Consider the following 18,443-nt stretch of genomic DNA (forward strand, 5'->3'; position numbering starts at 1 on the left):
ACTTATTGTCATCATCGTGGGGTTTTACTGACACGCTGCATTTCATTGCTATTTCATTGAATATTTTATGAAATAAACACACAAATACAAGTAGGTATTACTTTATTGTCATAATAAAGTTATCAAAGACTTTTTTCCAAACGTGCTGATTCTTTCCTGAGTGGAGTCATATGGCTTGGAAAACGGCCACCATTCCAGGCCTTTTTTTTTTTGCATGGGAGTGTTTGTGTATTCACAGTCATAGGAACACGATGACGATGAGAACATCTTCATCCCGGCCTTGAAGTAGTTCTCTCGTTATCTTCAATGACATATTTATTACACTTTCTGACTTCAAAATAATTAGCAGCAGTTGACATGTTGATGTCTTTGATGAAGAATCTGATGAGGTGGCGGTCCCCAAAGGGCTAACTAGTAGCGCTAGTAGTAACGGCAGGTTTTCTTCTCCATGGCGAGGGGAAAAAAGCTCCATAACCAAACTAGAATCTTTCAAAAGGATATACACAAATATTTTATGTACATTCAACCAGTCTGGAAAAAAAAGTACATCTACACAAGAGACAAAGTGCAAACAGGTCGGAGGCTTCCTGCTCTCTCAGTGCATTCAAAGGCGAGGCCTTATTCACGCTATTGTCAAAGCCCCAGATTATCAAATTATCTGAAGGTGCAAAGCCGCAATAGCTGCCTGAGGAGGGAATCACATGCTGACAAAGTCGACGGGCGAATTAGCCGATATCAGAAACCGAACATTCACGCTCAGGAAGCAGCCGGAAGTCATGAAACGCGAGAATGCAAACGACATTGTATCCAAACGGGGAATTGCAGAAGAATAAGACGCAAAACTGTTTATACCGGTATATTTCATATTATTTTAAGTTCATTTCAAACAACCTAAACAGAGAGTTAAGATAACATTGTTCAACAAGATTCCTGCAAATTCATTTCATGTGACTATTTTCGACAGACATCCATCTGACCAATATGAGCCAAAGTGTAAATAGACATATATCAGTGTTTCTCAGTGTTGTATGATACCACCAGTAGTACGTGGGCTCTCTCTAGTGGTACATGAAAGAATCACTGCCTAAGTACAGTTCAACTGTATTTAACATTTGAGTAAATTTGCAATTCATCTTTAATAACAGTTTGTTTTTAAAATTTCTGTCCGATATTTTATTGCCTTTTGTGTACAATTAATTTTAATTGACACGATTTAAATATTTTTTTCTTCCTATATTTAAGGAAAAGAAAATGGAAAACAGTGTCGAGTGGATTAAATTATTAAAATTACTTCTACCAAACCTATATACTATATTTCTTGATTAAATTTTAATGTTGGTCATGACTACTTGGAGAGCAAAGTACTGAGCTGATATTTGGTGTTCTGGAAAAACGGTTATAAAATATAATATTAATATACTAAATATTATGAATATAGTATTTGTCTGAATAATCAGATTTTTTTTCAATAAATTAATAAAATGTTGTATTTAGGGTATTTACTGGATATTTAACAATAAAAATTATCGAGATACACATCGAACCTTAACTTTGGTGTCTCGTGAAATTATCAAAGGGCCTGAAGCGGCAACGGCTGTCAGCAAGGAACAGGTGGCTAAATTTCAACCTCCACCGTTACGGCATAAGCTAAACTCGACCTGTGATTCAACTTTGCGGTCACGCTTGACTTTCAACCTTCAGAAGCGACTTCAGGTGGTTGCTCGATATTTCTCGACTTTTGAGTTTTGGACTCTGGTTCTTCCGGACCCAGTGGCTGGGGGGTTTGGGCAGGATGCTTGGCGAGGGCGGCTCATTGAACCTGGCGCCGGCGTAGACTTTCTCGCCGTCCTGTTCTTTGAAGCGCTCGGCCGCGTTCTTGGTGTTGGGAACGTTGCTGCCCCTCTTCTTGCGTGGAGCCTGGCCAGAGTCCGGGTTGTGTCGCTGGGCGATGTTGAGTGGCTCGTGTTTCAGAAGCATGCGGGTCGCCGAACAAGCCGGCTGCGCGGGTCCTCGCTCCAGCCAACCACATTTGGACCACAGCAGCTACCACAGAGAAAAAAATACAACATTCCTCTGGTTACTTCTTTCAACAATCAATGAGATTTGGTTTTTATTGAGGTTACATTTCAATGACAAATTAGGTCATGTTTCACTAATGAGGGAGATGATGCGTCACAGTAATCAGTGTGAGATTTTTTAAATTCTCAATTAGGTCTCGTTTCGGTTTTTATATGTATTTATAGTGAATGGTGAAAAGTCCTGGCTTAAAGGGGACAGACTCCTTCTCATCCTAACTTTTAACATGGCCATTATTGATTTGGACATGGACTTGACGTGACCCGATAACGACGTTCCAAATGAGTTACCTCTTTTTTGCTAATGATGGCTGATGTCCGGCCGGGCTGCCCCGAAGCGGATAGGCCGGTGCTCTGCTGCTGCATGTTGTTGATATTGTGGTGGTGGTGGTTGGACAAGGGGGAGCTTCTCGGGGGGTTCTGCTGGTGATGGTGCAACGACGGCGGTATCTTCTTCTTCCTCCTTCTCCTCCCCCTGTTCGTCGTTTTCTTTTTTTTCTTCTTGACGTTCGTCAGCTTCGTCGCACCACCGGTATCTCCTTCTCCGCTCGCCGCCGTCGTGGTGGTGGTGTTGTCGGCGTCGCCAACCTGAGGTTGCTCGCTGCGGGTTGTCGAGTCCATCGTCGTCGGCAACTGTCGAAAAAAATCGACGAACTGGGGGAGCAATTGAGCACTTCCGGGTTCTTCCTCCCAATTCACAGCGAGCTCTCCCGCTCGCTTGCCTGACGTCACAGACCGGCAGCAATCGATAAATCTATACACCTATATCTATATACATCTATCTATCTAGTTAGATAGATAGATAGATAGATAGATAGATAGATAGATAGATAGATAGATAGATAGATAGATAGATAGATAGATAGATATACATGGACGAAAAAAAGCATTCTCACCTGCATGTGGTCATGCGATGTCATGTTTTGTATCGTGTTTACATTGTCATTTTGTCACGTTCTCATGGTACGCTGCTGTCATGTAATCCTGCTGTCACAGTTTCTCTTGGCTCGATGTCATGTTATCATTTGTTGAAGTACACTTTTAAGGAATAAAACTGCTGCCTCATTTGAGATGAACATTAATTACTACAGGCCTACTATGGTGCTATTTGTAAAAGCCATTATGGTGATACGAGGAGAGCCCAAAATGTATGAGTGGTTGTTGCAAAACGTTTGGGAACTACTAATTTAAAACAAAACAGTTTAAATCGCGACTCTAACAAAAAGTGCATATTTTACTTGAAATGACAGCATCTGCCTTTGTATTTCATTTTCATTGTCTCATCAACGTAATTTGTCCATGTATTTGTTTACTCTGTCAGAAGCAACAACACAACAACTTTTACCTCTGTTTTATTTCAGAATTGTTTTGCTTTGTCGTCATTTTTCTGTAATTTACAAATTATACAATTCTGAAAGCAGACCGGAGTTCCTGTAATATTCACACATGGGTATTTGTGCTGACCAAAAACTCAATTTGAACTGAATAACGTCCATTTACTGTATAGGTCATCAAGTTTTATTTCCATTTGTGGCAGTAAAAAGTTAAAGGCTCAAGTCATTAATCACTACCACATAGTTGTGTTTGAGCAGATGGCTTCACTGTAAAATGTCAACAAAAAAAAAAACACATCAAGCATCCACAAACAAACAGACACAGTTTCCGCACGCTTAGCAAGCGCAAACAGTACAGTATCGAAAGAGCTAACGAGAAAGAGAAAATAATAATACTTTACCAACCTATGTACATGGTTTCATAATTTATATTCACCACTGTTGCGGCCAGTCTTGAGTGAATCAATAACATTCCGTCTTTTTCAGATACACGTTCTGGTAGGTAGAACGAAACTGTCGTGGGGGATCTGTAGCTTCTTGTTCTTGTTCTGAGTATAGCCCATAAAATCAATACCTGGTCCAAACAGGAAGTGATCACCCAGTTTTACGTGAGCATCAGAGACAGCTCTTTGTACACAACTGTGGGCCAAAGCGTTTGCATCCCACATATCCACCATTAGTCTCCAACAATCAACAATTTAATATACCATGCTAAATGACATGTTAATTAGGTTCCTCCCCCAACTCAGGGCCCAAGCTGGTGTATGCTACAGATGGTTCCAAGACTCGCTGACTGGGCTGAAGGGACTCACTGGGACGATGGTTGACTGTGTTCCTGAACTGCTTGTAGACTCGGGGGTCCTGGACCATATAGGTGGATGTAGAGGAATAAACCACCAGGCCCACGATAATAAGGATGAATGACAGCAAATAGAGGCAAGAAAACTGCAATACACAAGCACAAACACACATTTTTAGGTCATTCACTTTTTACCCTGAAATACTTGACTGAAATGTTGGAAAACAACCATGAACATTCATTCAACCCAAACTATGAACCATCATAACCGCTCCATCCATCCATCCATCCATCCATCCATCCATCCATCCATCCATCCATCCATCCATCCATCCATCCATCCATCCATCCATCAATTTTCTAATCCGCTTATCCTAGGAAGGGTCGCAGGCGTGCTGAAGCCTATTCTAGTTGTGTTCGGGCAGTAGGCGGAGGACACCCCGGACTGGTTGCCAGCCAATCGCAGGGCAGACACAGACAAACAACCATCTGCGCTCACACTCACACCTTGGGACAATTTAGAGTGTTCTACCAGCCTGTCATGTATGTTTTTTGAATATGGGAGGAAACTGAGTACCCGGAGAAAACCCACACAGGTACATGGAGAACATGCAAACTCCACACAGGAAGGCCGGAGCCGGAATCGAACCCTGCACCTGTGCATGATGAGGTCGACGTCCTAACCAGTCCACCACCGTGCCGCCCAACCCCTACATACTCTATATATAAATTAGTATATATGTAATGTTAATACTGTAACCATTTAACGTTATTGACTGCTGTATAAGTGTAAAAATATGGTACGCACTGTAAATGTAATAATGACGTCTAAATTCTTAACTGGTGGCCCGGAGGTCTAGTGGTTAGTGCGTCGACCTCACAGTGCAGAGGTCGTGGGTTCGATCCTGTGTGGAGTCTGCATGTTCTCCCTGGGTCTGCGTGGGTTTTCTCTGGGTACTCCGGTTTCCTCCCACCTTCCAAAAACATGCATGGCAGGCTGATTGGACACTTGAATTTGTCCCGAGGTGTGAGTGTGAGCGCGGATGGTTGTTGGTCTCTGTGTGCCCTTCGATTGCTGGTTTAGTGTGTCCCCAACCTACTGCCCGAAGATGGCTGGGATAGGCTCCAGCATGCCACAGCGACCCTTGTGAGGATAAAGCGGATCAGAAAATGGATGGATGCATGGATGGATGAATTCTTAACTAATGGCACGGTCATTTTGTGACAAAAAAGATAATAGCTGTACATAAATAACAAAACACGCACTTTGTGATGCAAAAATCTCAAAATTGGTTGTCATTTGAAATGGATTAATGGAAGCCCGTACATTATGTGTTTATTTATCAAGAGAAAATCCACCAATTAAAAAAGTTCTCTTAAAAACCATGTTGAATAAATGCAAATTCAATACCAAACAACTACATTATCGCTTAGAACCTACAAGATGATTACCTCATTATCCCTTCATTTTGAGCCCTAACATGCGACCTTCAAAAATAATGCTTTCATTGTTCGATGGAGACTCACATTTCCATTGATGAAAGTCTTTAAAAAAAAAAAGATTTGAAAAAAAAAATCAAAAATCTGGACAAGGTACATGATTGACACCAAATCCAACACCTGTTACCTTATAATGAAAGAGGAAGTGGCCACACAAGACACTGTAGAGGTCAGCTGTGAGCAGAGAGAGATTGATCGAGGCGGCACTCGTCCTCTTCATTACCAGCGGCATGAAGCTGTACAGGCTGAACATGAAGGCACTGAAGCCCACATAGAGAAGACCTGTAACGCAAACAGAGATTTGTTGTATGTCCTTTACGCGTAGCGTTTTGAAAAATCCAAAAATCCAACAGAGCCAAAACTTGCCTATCTGCCAGTTCCAGGGAACCCTCAGCAGCTCCTTGTGTTCCATTATGGCCCTGCAAGCCAACAGACAGACTCTTGGCATCCGCTTCCTGATGTCATACATGCATACCGTATTTTCGGCACTATAAGGCGCTCCTAAAAGCATTCCATTTTCTCAAAAGCCGAAAATGCGCCCTATAATCTGATTAACCTCATATAAAGGAATGTAAACATTACAGTATATTCCCCATTGAGTTGTTTCGCTGTTAGTGTTCCTATGCCATCAAGTGGTGATTATGAGAAGGAACCAATTGTAACCTAAAAGAGTTCTGCCCGACATTAACTGTCATTTGCATTCGCAAACACACGCTCAAACAGACAACTACTTTGTGAGCTCTGAGCAGCCATTATGAAACGAAGATAATACCGAAAGCATCGTTAACTACTGACTCAACGAAGGAAAAAGGAGACAAGCAAGACTTCTAAGGATATTTAGCCCCTTGTGGATGTGAGCCCAGGAGGTTTGTGTGCCTTTTTGTTGAATCAATTGTCTTCAGAACGTTTGTCTTTCATTGATAGTTTTGTAATGCCATTTGGATTAATGTGTTACATTTTTCACGTCCGTGTTTGTGACCAGTTCTCATTTTGACAGCTGCAGTGGTTGTGAAGGCTCTATATAAATAAAGGTTTATTGGATTGGATTGGATTGGATTGGACTCCCTTTAGCGTAGCTCCATCTAGTGGATGCATAGTGCGACCGCAGCCACTATTGCAGCTTATGCACCTGACAATGCAGTGCGCCCTAGACATGAAAACAGTTTTAAAATAGGCCATTCATTGAAGGTGCGCCGCATACTCTAAAGCACTTTATAGTGCAGAAAATACGGTTAAATATATTTTCTGCCCATTGTGAAAATGTGTGTCGTTTTCTGTCCCAAAGTGTAGTTTCTCTCAAAAAAGGTAAAGGAAAAAAAAATCAAGAAATGTTTCATCGTGAAAAGAGATGACATTGGAACTATGTACCCCAAAAAAATGGCTTGAATTTTGTTCTCAACATGTGCATGTCCATCTGTTGCATCACAGAATTCTGTGTCATCATTTCATCTGCCGCAAAGACAGAACTGCTCGTTCTGCTCACTTCCTCTTCGGGTGGGCATGGGCGACGAGCGGCCCGCAGGCCACTTGTGGTCCACACCCACCCTTAAGGAGGCCCTCGATTAAGTTTTGAAAATAAACATGTTTTCGTTCACGGAATAGTTATGAATTGTAGTATCAGTGTTCACCACAAGATGGTAGACATCCTTAAAGAATGTCTCCAAAAGGCCAGGACCAAATTGTTATGATCCTGGTCTTGTGTGTCTCCAAGCAGGTGGCAGACGAGAGCCATCCCTTCAATGTGCTTAATCGTCATTCGCTATGTGTTTAAGTACTGACCAAGTGCCTGCAGTTTATCGGATTATTGACCTTGTGGCCGCTCGTGCTCAAGTCTTTTTCTAGACCTCTCATTCTCCACACAAATCAAGAGAACGACACTCAAATATTTTCGTTTGACTCCCATCCAAAAATCCTTTTGGTCTACAACAGTGGTTCATGGATCCTGGGTTCGATTGAACCTGAGGGGTTCGGTGAATCGGTCTCAGGGGTTCAACTCAGCCTCTGCCATGGAAGTTAAAACACACCTGACTCAACATGTCAATTAGTTATGATACACCTGCTTGGCCATCACTGGCTACAAATGATCACATTACATTGCTTGTCCAATCTGTGCTGCGGGAAATTTAGTTTGTTCAGTCATCAGCGTGTGACTGTCATGATACAGTGAAACTCCTCTACAACGAAATCATGTTTGCCGCAAGAAATCTTTCAAAACCAGTTTTTTTTTTTACTGTAGCAAATTTGATCTTAGATGTAAACACCCCCCCCCCCCCAAAGATTTCGTATAACGCAACAGGGTTTTTTTTTCGTTGTATGGGGGGCAGGAGAATGCGAATGGTGTTAATGAATGAAGATTTTTTCACACTTGGGGGTATTTTCGCCCATGTAGGTTTCATTGTCGAGGAGTTTCACTGTAGTATGTCTACAAATTTTTAAATTTTTTTTGGCCAAGTAATTTAATTTAGTTTTCTAAATAAATGTGTTTTTTTAATGTCTTGAATTTGTAAAAAATCACATTTTTATTTTTCACGAATGAATGGTTCGGTGAACGTGCATATGAACTAGTTGGGTTTGATACCTCTAACAAGGTTAAGAACCACTGGTCTAGACTAGATCATTGATGAGGATTATGACATTTACATTATGCATGATTGTATATGTGGAGGAGGTGGGGTTCCGAAGTTGTACTATTCTTATTCACTTACAGTTGGATGCCACTGAAAAATGACCCAAAGAGACCAATCATGCCCAGGAACTCCACACGGTTCAGGTTCTTCACGATGAACTCCTCACAGACGTTGGAGATCCCGTACAAAGTTGCTCCTCCCAAAACTAACAGATCACCAAACAGCTTTTGTTCCCCTAGACAGAAGAGTATGAGGAAAATCTATTATTTATATATCAATTAATTATGCATGTTATTTTTGCTGTTATCATTGATTGTTTTTTTTAAATTTGAATTTAAAAAATCAATTTTGTTGACTATAATTGAAAACGGTGAACCCTCAGAAATCAAACACATTGTTTTCCAGGAGGCATGCGTTCATTTTGGAGTCCATTTTCTCCAGGATGAAATTTAATTAGGCCATTTCAGGGTTCAAAGACAGCCATCTATTTGTCCCACGGCAGAGAAATGCATACATTGCCTCAGCTATTTTCTGCGGCAACGTATGCATGACATAAAATAAAAGCATACAAGAACTGTCGAAAAAGAAAGGAGTTTAAAAAAATTCTAAAAGGTTCCTCCTTAACCATTAAACAATATAGTGGAAATGCTTTTATCCAATACTACCGTATGTGAAAGTTGGTTGTGCAAAACTGCCATTATCAAACAACAACATTGTGATTACTGAAAATACTGAGTGGTTTGTAACCCTGGGAGACCACTCAGCACTGTGGGCAAAATACTGAATGTCAAGCCCTGCTGAGCATCATGAACCCTTTCAGGTACAGCGGTTACAACAGTGGACAGCTTATTATGTTCTCATTATTGGTGCACGAAAGGGTTCAAGTTAGCCTTTTTATTTTTATTTTTTAGAAAATTACAGTTGCAAACAACAGTGTGCTATGTATCAATAGTTGCACGATTATAGGATGTCAGCAGCTCCGTGAAAAAAAATCATGACTTATAAAATCAAAGCAAAAAACAGGTACAGCGTTTGTGAGTTCACTCACCGAGAGCCTGCTGAGGGCCAAGTAGGATGTCAGCCCCCACCATGCACCCAACACCCATAAGACACAGTAATGTGCCTACAACGTGGATGAACTTGTATCTCACCAACAGAAAGAACCAGGACAGCAGTAGGACCACTGGGATAACAAAGCAGTCTAACAACTGAGAGAAGCAGAAGAAAAAAAAAACAAACAAAAAAAACCGAGAGAGAGTCAGAGTGAGAGTAATACTAAAAGCACAGATGATGTAAGTAAGAATCATTGGTCTCCAACTGTGCGCCTCTCACGTGCCAATGTTAATGTGAATGAGAGGAACCGTTTTAATTAGCAGCAAATCAACTCAATTGTGTTCATGGCCACGAAATGCCCATTTTTAACTGTGCTAAACTATGCACATATGCGAAAAAAAAAATATACCAAAACCTAGTCCAGGGGTCGGCAACCCAAAATGTTGAAAGAGCCATTTTGGACAAACCCCTCCCACCCCCAAAAAAACAAATACCGTATTTTCCGCACTACAAGGCGCACCTAAAAGCCTTCCATTTTCTTAAAAGCTCTCCACTTTCCACTTTCTCACAGTGTGCCTTAAAATCCGATGCGTCTTGTGTATGGTCATTACGGTAATATTTCGACCCCAAAATGGCTCCTTGCTCGAGACATGCTTAAAACGCAGAGTTCAAACTTAAGGCGATCGGTTACGCAGTTGAACACAGAAATAGAGCAGCGGCAAGAGCGTTCAATGTTAACGAGTCAATGTTATAACTTGCTGTTGGTTAAGTGAACTGTGTCGCTGCTTTGCTCCATAAGTTTTACTGACATCTGATCGTTCTGTTGGCGATTCCTTGAGCGTAGCTCCATCTAGTGGATGCATTGTATATTGCATCTTATAATGCGGTGCGCCCAATGTATGAAAAAAATTATCAAATAGGCCATTCATTGAAGGTGCGCTTCATAATTCAGTGCGCCTTTTAGTGTGGAAAATACAGTATGCCTGGAGCCGCATAAATTAAAAGCCTTATAATGAAGGCAGCATATGCTGTACGTATTTATATTAGCTATACTACTGCAGCCTACTATTAAAATGACTACTTTGGCTACAAATCCACAATGAGCCTTTTTTTCCCTCTGCAGTGCCTTCTGTAGAGCAGGGGTGCCCAACATTTTTTGACGGAATATCTACTTTTCGATCAACCAACGTCCCACAATCGACCCGTTACCACACACGCACGCATACGCACACACTAACAAACGCATGCCATAACGAGCAACAGCCGTAATGGCCGCTAAGATGAACGAGGCATGGGACGCACTTTTGCAGCGGGTTAACTATCGTAGCTCAGGTGTACCGTTTAAAAATGCTTCTCTTGGCCCTCCAAATTCCCATTTTTTGCCCGTACTCTCGGTGAATTGTACATAAAACGCCTTTTTTTTTAACAACAGCCACCTTGCCTGGCATCACATCCTGGTAATAGAAATATGTGTCGCAGGCTATGACGCAAATCTTCGTTGAAAGAAATGTTGACATTTAATATTTATTTTACACATTTTTACAGCATTGGAAAACGTTGAAAATGTTTGTGTCATCTTTGTCCCCCTACCGAAACCATATTGAAACAAAAATCATACTATATCCTGGCCCATCTTTTTCCACTTTCAAACATTTTTGGAGCCACTATAGGGCGGCGCTAAAGATTCCATTTTTAAAAATTAATTTCCTTTCAATTAGTTCTTATGGCTTTTTTTTTATTGACAATCGACTCTGTCGGACTTTGGAGTTTGCCAAATGGAAAAAGGAAGCACTACATTAACCCTTTCAGGGACAGCGGTCACAACAGTGGACAGTTTATCATTTTATCAGGTTACATGGTGCATAAAAGGGTTCAATTTAATCTGGACTATTTGTGTTATTGTGCCTGTAAAAACGTCATACATAGATGCAAATTGTTGTATAATCAATGAACTGTAGCATGTCCTACAGAGCATAGCAACACAAAAGTAGATGTAACTTTTGTTCAAACAACAACTTTAATAAACAACTCTTCAAGAAATACTGTAGCTTTTATCACATGATTATAAATCACCTTATCACCAAATGGATGCTCCTCTGGAGAGCATTATTGAATTTTTTTTCTCTCCCTGGAAAGCTGCGCCAGTAACATTGGGAAATACCACATCAATCTGATTCTTGCAGTTAACCAATACAAATGCAAATACCTGCACGCTGGACAGTGTGGTGTATTGGTAAGCTTTTAGTGTCAGGTAGTTGGCCTCGATGTCGATGAAACCTAAAATCATGTACTTCCACCAACGCTGCTTCAAAATGGCCAACAAGTTTCCTTCACCTGGTGAGACACACACACACACACACAAAACACACACGTTCACACAAACTAGTGGGTAAACCGAAACATCATAAATAGCCAACAATCTTCTTCTTCTTTCGGCTTGTCCTTTTTGGAGAAGAAGAAGATTATAATATAATAGCCAACAATGAACAGGTATTCCATTTTAAATGGAAGAATCTAACTTTTTTTGGGGGGGGGGGCGGGTTCTCACCTTTACAAGCAGTCTTGAGACTTACATAAATATTTTAATTGATGAAATGAACGAGTAAATAGAATCTTTCTGCAGTGTTGCCGCATCACACCGTAATGATCGGCCATTTGAAATTACTGTGTGTGCATCTGCTTATCCTGTAGATCAGCGGTCCCCAACCTTTTTTACCCCGCGGACCGGTTTAATGTCAGACAATATTTTCATGGACCGGCCTTTAAGGTGTGGCGGATAAATACAACAAAATAATTTGATATGACCTGGATGAAAACTGTGATATTCTGTATACATAATAAACACGAATCATAACACGAGGAATGTCCTATCTGGCCGCATGGTAACGTTGAAACTGAATTCAAAATAAGACACACCGCAGATAAAAAGTGCATGAAAAATACTACTTTGGTGCGTGGGGATCTCCCGTTGAGATAAATCCGTATTTTAGGGAGAATTCCTGATACTGTCTATTAAATGTAGAATTCTTTTGCTCGAAAATCGTCGGCTCCTCTGCTGTATTCGGGCTTCCTTTTATTTTAGCTGTCACTTATCAATGACGACCGATAACCGTGCGTCAAGAGTGACATACTTTAGACGGATGTAAGAGAGAATCCGGTAATTTTTCAAAATCATTTAGATATCGAAATGAATAAAACGGAAATAATGTAAGTTATTTATCCTTTCTGTGCGGCCCGGTACCAAATGACCCACGGACGAGTACCGGTCCGCGGCCCGGGGGCTGCATGTGATGCTTATGTAAGCTTTTGTTAAATTGTTAATTATTATCATTTTATATTCATGCATTATATTCTTTTATGTTAGTTACCTTAATTATACTCTGTTTAATACGTCCTGAAATATTCTTAGGTTGCTTACATGTGATTGGAGAAGAAAAACAGGAAGGCGGGTCGTTACCGGAAGGGGGAGTGTTGGTTAGAGCGTTAGCGGGGAGCGGTTGAGCAGAGAAAAAAATAAAGAGAAAAAGAGCTGTGTTCAAACGAAGTCGTCCTCTCCTTTTGCCCATTCTAAACGTAGAGCAATCCATTCAAAACCTGCGAACCCCTCAACTTACACTTATATGACAATTTCCAAGCGGTGTACATAGGAACTACAGTTAAAATAAGAGATGTTTGACCTACTCTTCGGATTTTAATATGTAGCTCCACACTGTTACTACTCGTGTTGTAAATGTTTTCCAAGCAGCCGTTACACCAAGGACCGCAAATAGGCACAAATATTTGTTTTTCTTCTATTTTTAATTTTTTTTAGGTGGGTATAGATGCTCCCATGACACATTTTCAGTCAACCATTTAACGCACGTTCTGTGTGTACCTTGCCTGACCGCCAGTGTGGTGGTGTAGACCAGAAACAGCAGGATGTAGTTGAGAAAACTCTGGAACACCGGCGTGTTAGCATGGAAGTCATCAGCCAGGTATTTGCTCGTCAGGCCAATGGCACAGATTAAACAGGACAAGACTTGACCGAAGGCCAATGTCACCAACAGGTCCCTGCAGGGAACAGAAGACATAAAGATTCAGACCTCCTTGGTTTATGGTGGCAGTGCATTTTTTGGGGGGGAGAGGGGGGCACAGGGAGGATAAACAAATTGAATTCTAAAAAAAAAGGGCATGCGATTTGTATTGTCTGCCAGTGTGACGTCTTCTTACAAATTATGTGGGCTCTGATTTAGTACAGCAATGGACACTTCATTTTACTCGTTGTGTCAATGCTAAAGAGCAGTCCCGCATGGTATACGTGGCATCTGAGGTATTATTTTCCACATTGCCTTGAAAAATTCAAAATTTGAAGTTCAACCAAAACATCACGATGGCACTTTCACCAATCCTAGAATTCCAACAGGTCCCAAAATGCACATTTTCACAGTACAAGCCGCCCCTTCCCCCGCCCTCCACCTCCACATTCAAATTCAAATATTAAGAAATTTCCTCCTCCTTCCACATTATTCTCTTCTCCTTCCATATTTCACGACTGATTCAAACCATTCCAACTTCAAAGCCTACGCTGTCTTTGGCTGGGTAAAACCTGAACTGATTGCCAGCCAATCACAGGGCACACAGAGACGAACAACCATCCACGCCCACACTCACACCTAGAGACAATTTAGAACGTCCAAACAGCCTGCCATGCATGTTTTTGGGAATGTGGGAGGAAACCGGAGCACCCGGACAAAACCCACGCAGGCATGCTTCTCTCTCTCTCTGTAGAAAATAAGTATATCCTCCTGACTACCAGGGAAAAAAAATGTTGTCCAATCACATTTATTTTGAAATTCCCCAATCTATGTGAAGTAATTGGACTACTCCAAAAGAAATTTTTGAAATCCCACTACATTTTTTAACAGGCTCAAATACACTTAAAACAACACTTTAACATGTTCATAAGTGTCACGTTGTGCCCGAAGCGACAGAGTAATCGCTTCGCGCGCAACAAATTGGAGATAAGTGGATCACCGAGATAGCAAACACAGAAAGGAACTTTGTCACAAAAATGATATTTATTACAACACAAAATCGCCGTCTAAATCAGGGGTGTCCAAACTTTTTGCCAAGGGGGCCAGATTTTATGTGGTAAAATGTCGGGGGGCTGACATTCTTTACATTGAACAACAATATTGTTCAACAAATTTTAGTAAGCCAGTCTGTTTCACATTTCCATTTTAATTTTAATTTCAACAATCTTAAGAATTTCTTTTGGTTCATTTGAAACAGGTATATCACATGCAACTGCTTATTCACTTGACTTTTTCTTAAACAGAAGTCTCCTGAGTGCAAATTGATTGATTTGAAACATAAAATGTATCACCATGACTTTTCAATAGTCACAAAACCTTTGACTCGAACAACAGGGAAATGAACAAGCAATACACATATCCACAACTGCAAGGATCATTTGAAATATGACATATCAGTCAATATAAACACGGAGTGATGTCTTGTTAACTCGTGAGTGATGCCCTGTAGTGTCTAAATACTATTACTCATTTAGTGAATGCTATTACTCATTTAGCCACTAGAGGGAAGCAGTACTCTATGAAACATCACTCCCCAGTCTACGAGACCTCAGTCAATGCAACACGTGTTCCATTGCGCCCAACCTGCGGGCCAGACGGCACTGATTTTATGACAGGGGCCGAGGGCCGGATGAAATTCGACCGCGGGCCGGATTTGGCCCGCGGGCCGGACTTTGGACATGCCTGGTCTAAATGAACAACAGAAAACGCTGGTCAAAAAGAGAACCAGGAGATAACTGTAACGAGGCAACAGAAAACGCTTGCGGAAAAAAAACAGCAAGGAGAAAGTTTAGGCAAAAATACTATGATCACTCACGAGAGGATATTTAGGAAAGCAACAATTGTCAATAGTCTTTAAGACAATGTTTTAACCGCGAAGGAATAGGCAATGGCAATAGAAATGGCACGGCGTGGAATACTCCGGCAGTGAGTTGACTTCCGGGTCGCCTAAATGCAATCACCTACTAATGGGTGGCAGGTGTGCAGGCGGCAAGCAAGCACGCCTGCCCCCTGCTGTCGAATACGGAACGTGACAATAAGAGTCTTATAGTTAAAATGCCAACAGCATTTCAAGACAAAATGTGTTTGGTAAAAAGTATTTATTTTCCTCTTCCCATAATAAGTGCTTGCACTGAGGGAATCCATTTTTTTACTTTTTCTAACCCGTACAAATTTGGTATCAGTGGAAAGCACAGAATGTCCTCTTTAGAGTAACAAAAGGAGTTAATGCGATTGGATGCACTGGGTGGGAGATATTTAGGTTCACAAATATCCTCGACAGAGGACAAATTTGAACTCCTGGTAGTCAGGAGGATATGGAATTAGTAGAAAAAGTATAAGATAATCTCTGCACTAAGAAACATTGCTGCCTTTGCGTGTGTACAGCAGGTCAATTGTTTTCCATAAGACTCTTCATCTTTGTTGGATGTGACAATTGAATGTTACAGTGTAGGAAGACTTGATTTTTGTATCCATTGAAATGACTTCCACATGACTAATTACACACGTGCACGCGCGCGCGAGTACATTCATTGCCACGGGCCTGATATGCTGATCTCAAACTCATCTTGCAGCCCGTCCAACAGCTTGAGGACAGACAAGAGCAGCCAGGGATAAAAGAGCAGATGGGAAGAAAGTGGAGGAGGTTGCGCGTGTCTTCGGGATACGCGTGGTCTCGGCCATGCAGGTTGATCTCGTGCAAGTGTTCGGAAACAAGTTTGCATGTCATGAAATGAACGAGCGAAAAGAGCTGCCCCCCCCCACCCCCACCCCCAACCAAAAGGTGCAGGTTGACGACCCGAACCAGGCGAGATCGCGTATGCAAGCGTGCGCGTGAAACAGCTGAACCGCACGCGCGTGATGTGACGTCCACGCAACGCGTCTATGTTAACATCTGTTGCACGAACCGAACCTTTGCAGTAGAAAGACGTGACAGGTGATGTTACAGGTTGAAACAAAAGAAGCGTCCGCAGTGATGAGCGGCTGCTCAGCGTGGAGTGGATGTGAAAGGAATGCTAGTTCGGTCTTGTCTTACCTGTTTAAAATCTTTCTTATCCGCTGGTACACGCTCGGTGCCGGGGTCCCCGTGCCCCTTGGAAGGCTCTCCACAGTGGACACGACGGAAATCATCTTTGCTCGAGCGAGAGGAGCGATCAGCACATTTCTGCTTCGTGGAGAGAGGAAGGCGGGACAAGACGGGCAGTGGCCTCGAGGAGGAAGGAGGAGGAGGAAGAGGAGCCTCCTGTGCCCTGTATTGAACGTTGAAGAGCTCAGTCAGATGATGTCCAAGTGGTCCACGCCGGTTTCCAGGATTCCAAGCGCCTATTTTGAAGCCGTAAAACGAGAGACTGGACCTGTGTGGACAGTTGAAGATTTTCACCACTAGGGGCGCCCTTTTACGCGGTGGCGCTCTTGGAGGACAGCTGTAAAAGTACATCCTTGTAAATGCAAGGATGTACTTTTAATATCTTCTTAATTTGCTCATCAAGACATAAATGCAGTTTACTGTCATGTAATTCAAAGTTTAATGCAACCAAATTTTTATGTTACGTGTTCTCTTGTATGATTTTTATCCATCCATCCAGTTTCTGATCCGCTTAATCCTCACAAGGGTCGCGGGGGGGGGGTGCCGGAGCCTATCTCAGCTGTCTTCGGGCAATAGGCGGGGGACACCCTGAACTGGTTGCCAGCCACTCGCAGGGCACACAGAGAAGAACAACCATTAACGCTCCCACCTGGGGACAATGAGTGTCCAATCAGCCTGGCATGCATGTTTTTGGAATGTGGGAGGAAACTGGAGTACCCGGAGAAAACCCACGCAGGCCCGGGGAGAACATGCAAATTCCACGCAGGAAGGCCAGAGCCGGAATTGAACCTCTGCACTATGAGGTCGACTCTCTAACCACTGGGCCGACCTGTACTACATTATCCACGCGTATTCTTTGCACGGCTTTACCAGGGGTGTCAAACTAATATTTATCGGACACTTTGGAGTTACGTCTTCCCTCTGAGGGTTGTTTCGACAGTGAAACTGAATAGATGTTTAATCGTATATCTCATCGTATTATTGAAAACAAAATTGATGGATTACTCGTTTTGAAATCAGCCAACTATTTGTGTGTTGTTTCTTCAATTATTGTTCAAGTGAGTGTAAACAGGACAACCAAATTATTGCAAAATATCAACGTAATTTATTACTCATGACAATTGTGACATTTCAGGACAGATTTTCGCAATCCTCATCAAAGTTGACACATATGATTTGCTTCTGCGGGCCACAAAAAAATGATGTGGCGGGCCGGATCTGGCCCCCTGGCATTGAGTTGTGGTTTATACAAACGTACAGCCAACGGTGAAGTTAGTATGTTGATATTTATTTACTGGTAGTTGTTGTTTTTAAGGCCCGAGTAAGACTTTTTAAGGCCCGAGTTAAGATGAGCTAATCTACTACCTTCCGAGTTCACTTCAATACAGATCTCTTTGCGTGATGTCACATCTCATCACTATTTTTGAAGAAACCCTACACGAGCCACTTTTGAGCAAGAAAATACAATTCTATGGTACCCATTTTGAATCGAGAATTTATTTTATGTGAAAAATATGAGGCAGCCCGGTATACAGTGGTTAGTGTGTCGATCTTACGGTCCAGAGGTTCAATTCCAGCTCCGGCCTCCCTGTGTGGAATTTGCATGTTCTCCCCGGGCCTAAGTGGGTTTTCTCCGGGTACTCCGGTTTCCTCACACATTCACAAAACATGCATGGCAGGCTGATTGAACACTCTAAATTGTCCCTAGGTGTGAGTGTGAGCGCTGATGGTCGTTCGTCTCAGTGTGCCCTGCGATTGGCTGGCAACCGGTTCAGGGTGTCCCCCGCCTACTGCCTGAAGACAGCTGGGATAGGCTCCAGCACCCCCCGCAACCCTTGTGAGGCTAAAGCGGATGGGAAAATGGATGGATGGATGAAAAATATGGCCACATCATTGA

The 18,443-nt window shown here is 42.1% G+C and overlaps 2 protein-coding genes across 3 annotated transcripts; both read right to left on the bottom strand.

Moving 5' to 3' along the window:
• Positions 1-85: 85 nt before the first annotated feature.
• Positions 86-2,834, bottom strand: LOC127591920 (uncharacterized). Its single transcript, XM_052052221.1, has 2 exons — positions 2,367-2,834; positions 86-2,043 (listed from the first exon to the last, which is right to left on the bottom strand). Exons 1-2 carry the CDS (start codon positions 2,694-2,696, stop codon positions 1,678-1,680), a joined length of 696 nt encoding a protein of 231 aa, XP_051908181.1. The 5' UTR covers positions 2,697-2,834; the 3' UTR covers positions 86-1,677.
• A 582-nt stretch (positions 2,835-3,416) lies between these two features.
• On the bottom strand, positions 3,417-16,847 carry slc35f1 (solute carrier family 35 member F1). 2 transcript variants are annotated; one of them, XM_052052175.1, is made up of 7 exons: positions 16,496-16,847; positions 13,263-13,438; positions 11,595-11,722; positions 9,384-9,543; positions 8,414-8,570; positions 5,836-6,127; positions 3,417-4,354 (listed from the first exon to the last, which is right to left on the bottom strand). In XM_052052175.1, exons 1-7 carry the CDS (start codon positions 16,588-16,590, stop codon positions 4,133-4,135), a joined length of 1,230 nt encoding a protein of 409 aa, XP_051908135.1. In that variant the 5' UTR covers positions 16,591-16,847; the 3' UTR covers positions 3,417-4,132. The 2 variants fall into 2 exon arrangements, with proteins under 2 accessions (XP_051908135.1, XP_051908136.1); XM_052052176.1 differs by lacking the exons at positions 13,263-13,438; positions 16,496-16,847 and adding an exon at positions 12,176-12,262 and having other exon boundaries at positions 11,595-11,770.
• Between the last annotated feature and the right edge of the window lie 1,596 nt (positions 16,848-18,443).

Source organism: Hippocampus zosterae, chromosome 19 (genome assembly GCF_025434085.1).
Source record: "Hippocampus zosterae strain Florida chromosome 19, ASM2543408v3, whole genome shotgun sequence".
Taxonomy (NCBI): Eukaryota; Metazoa; Chordata; class Actinopteri; order Syngnathiformes; family Syngnathidae; genus Hippocampus; species Hippocampus zosterae.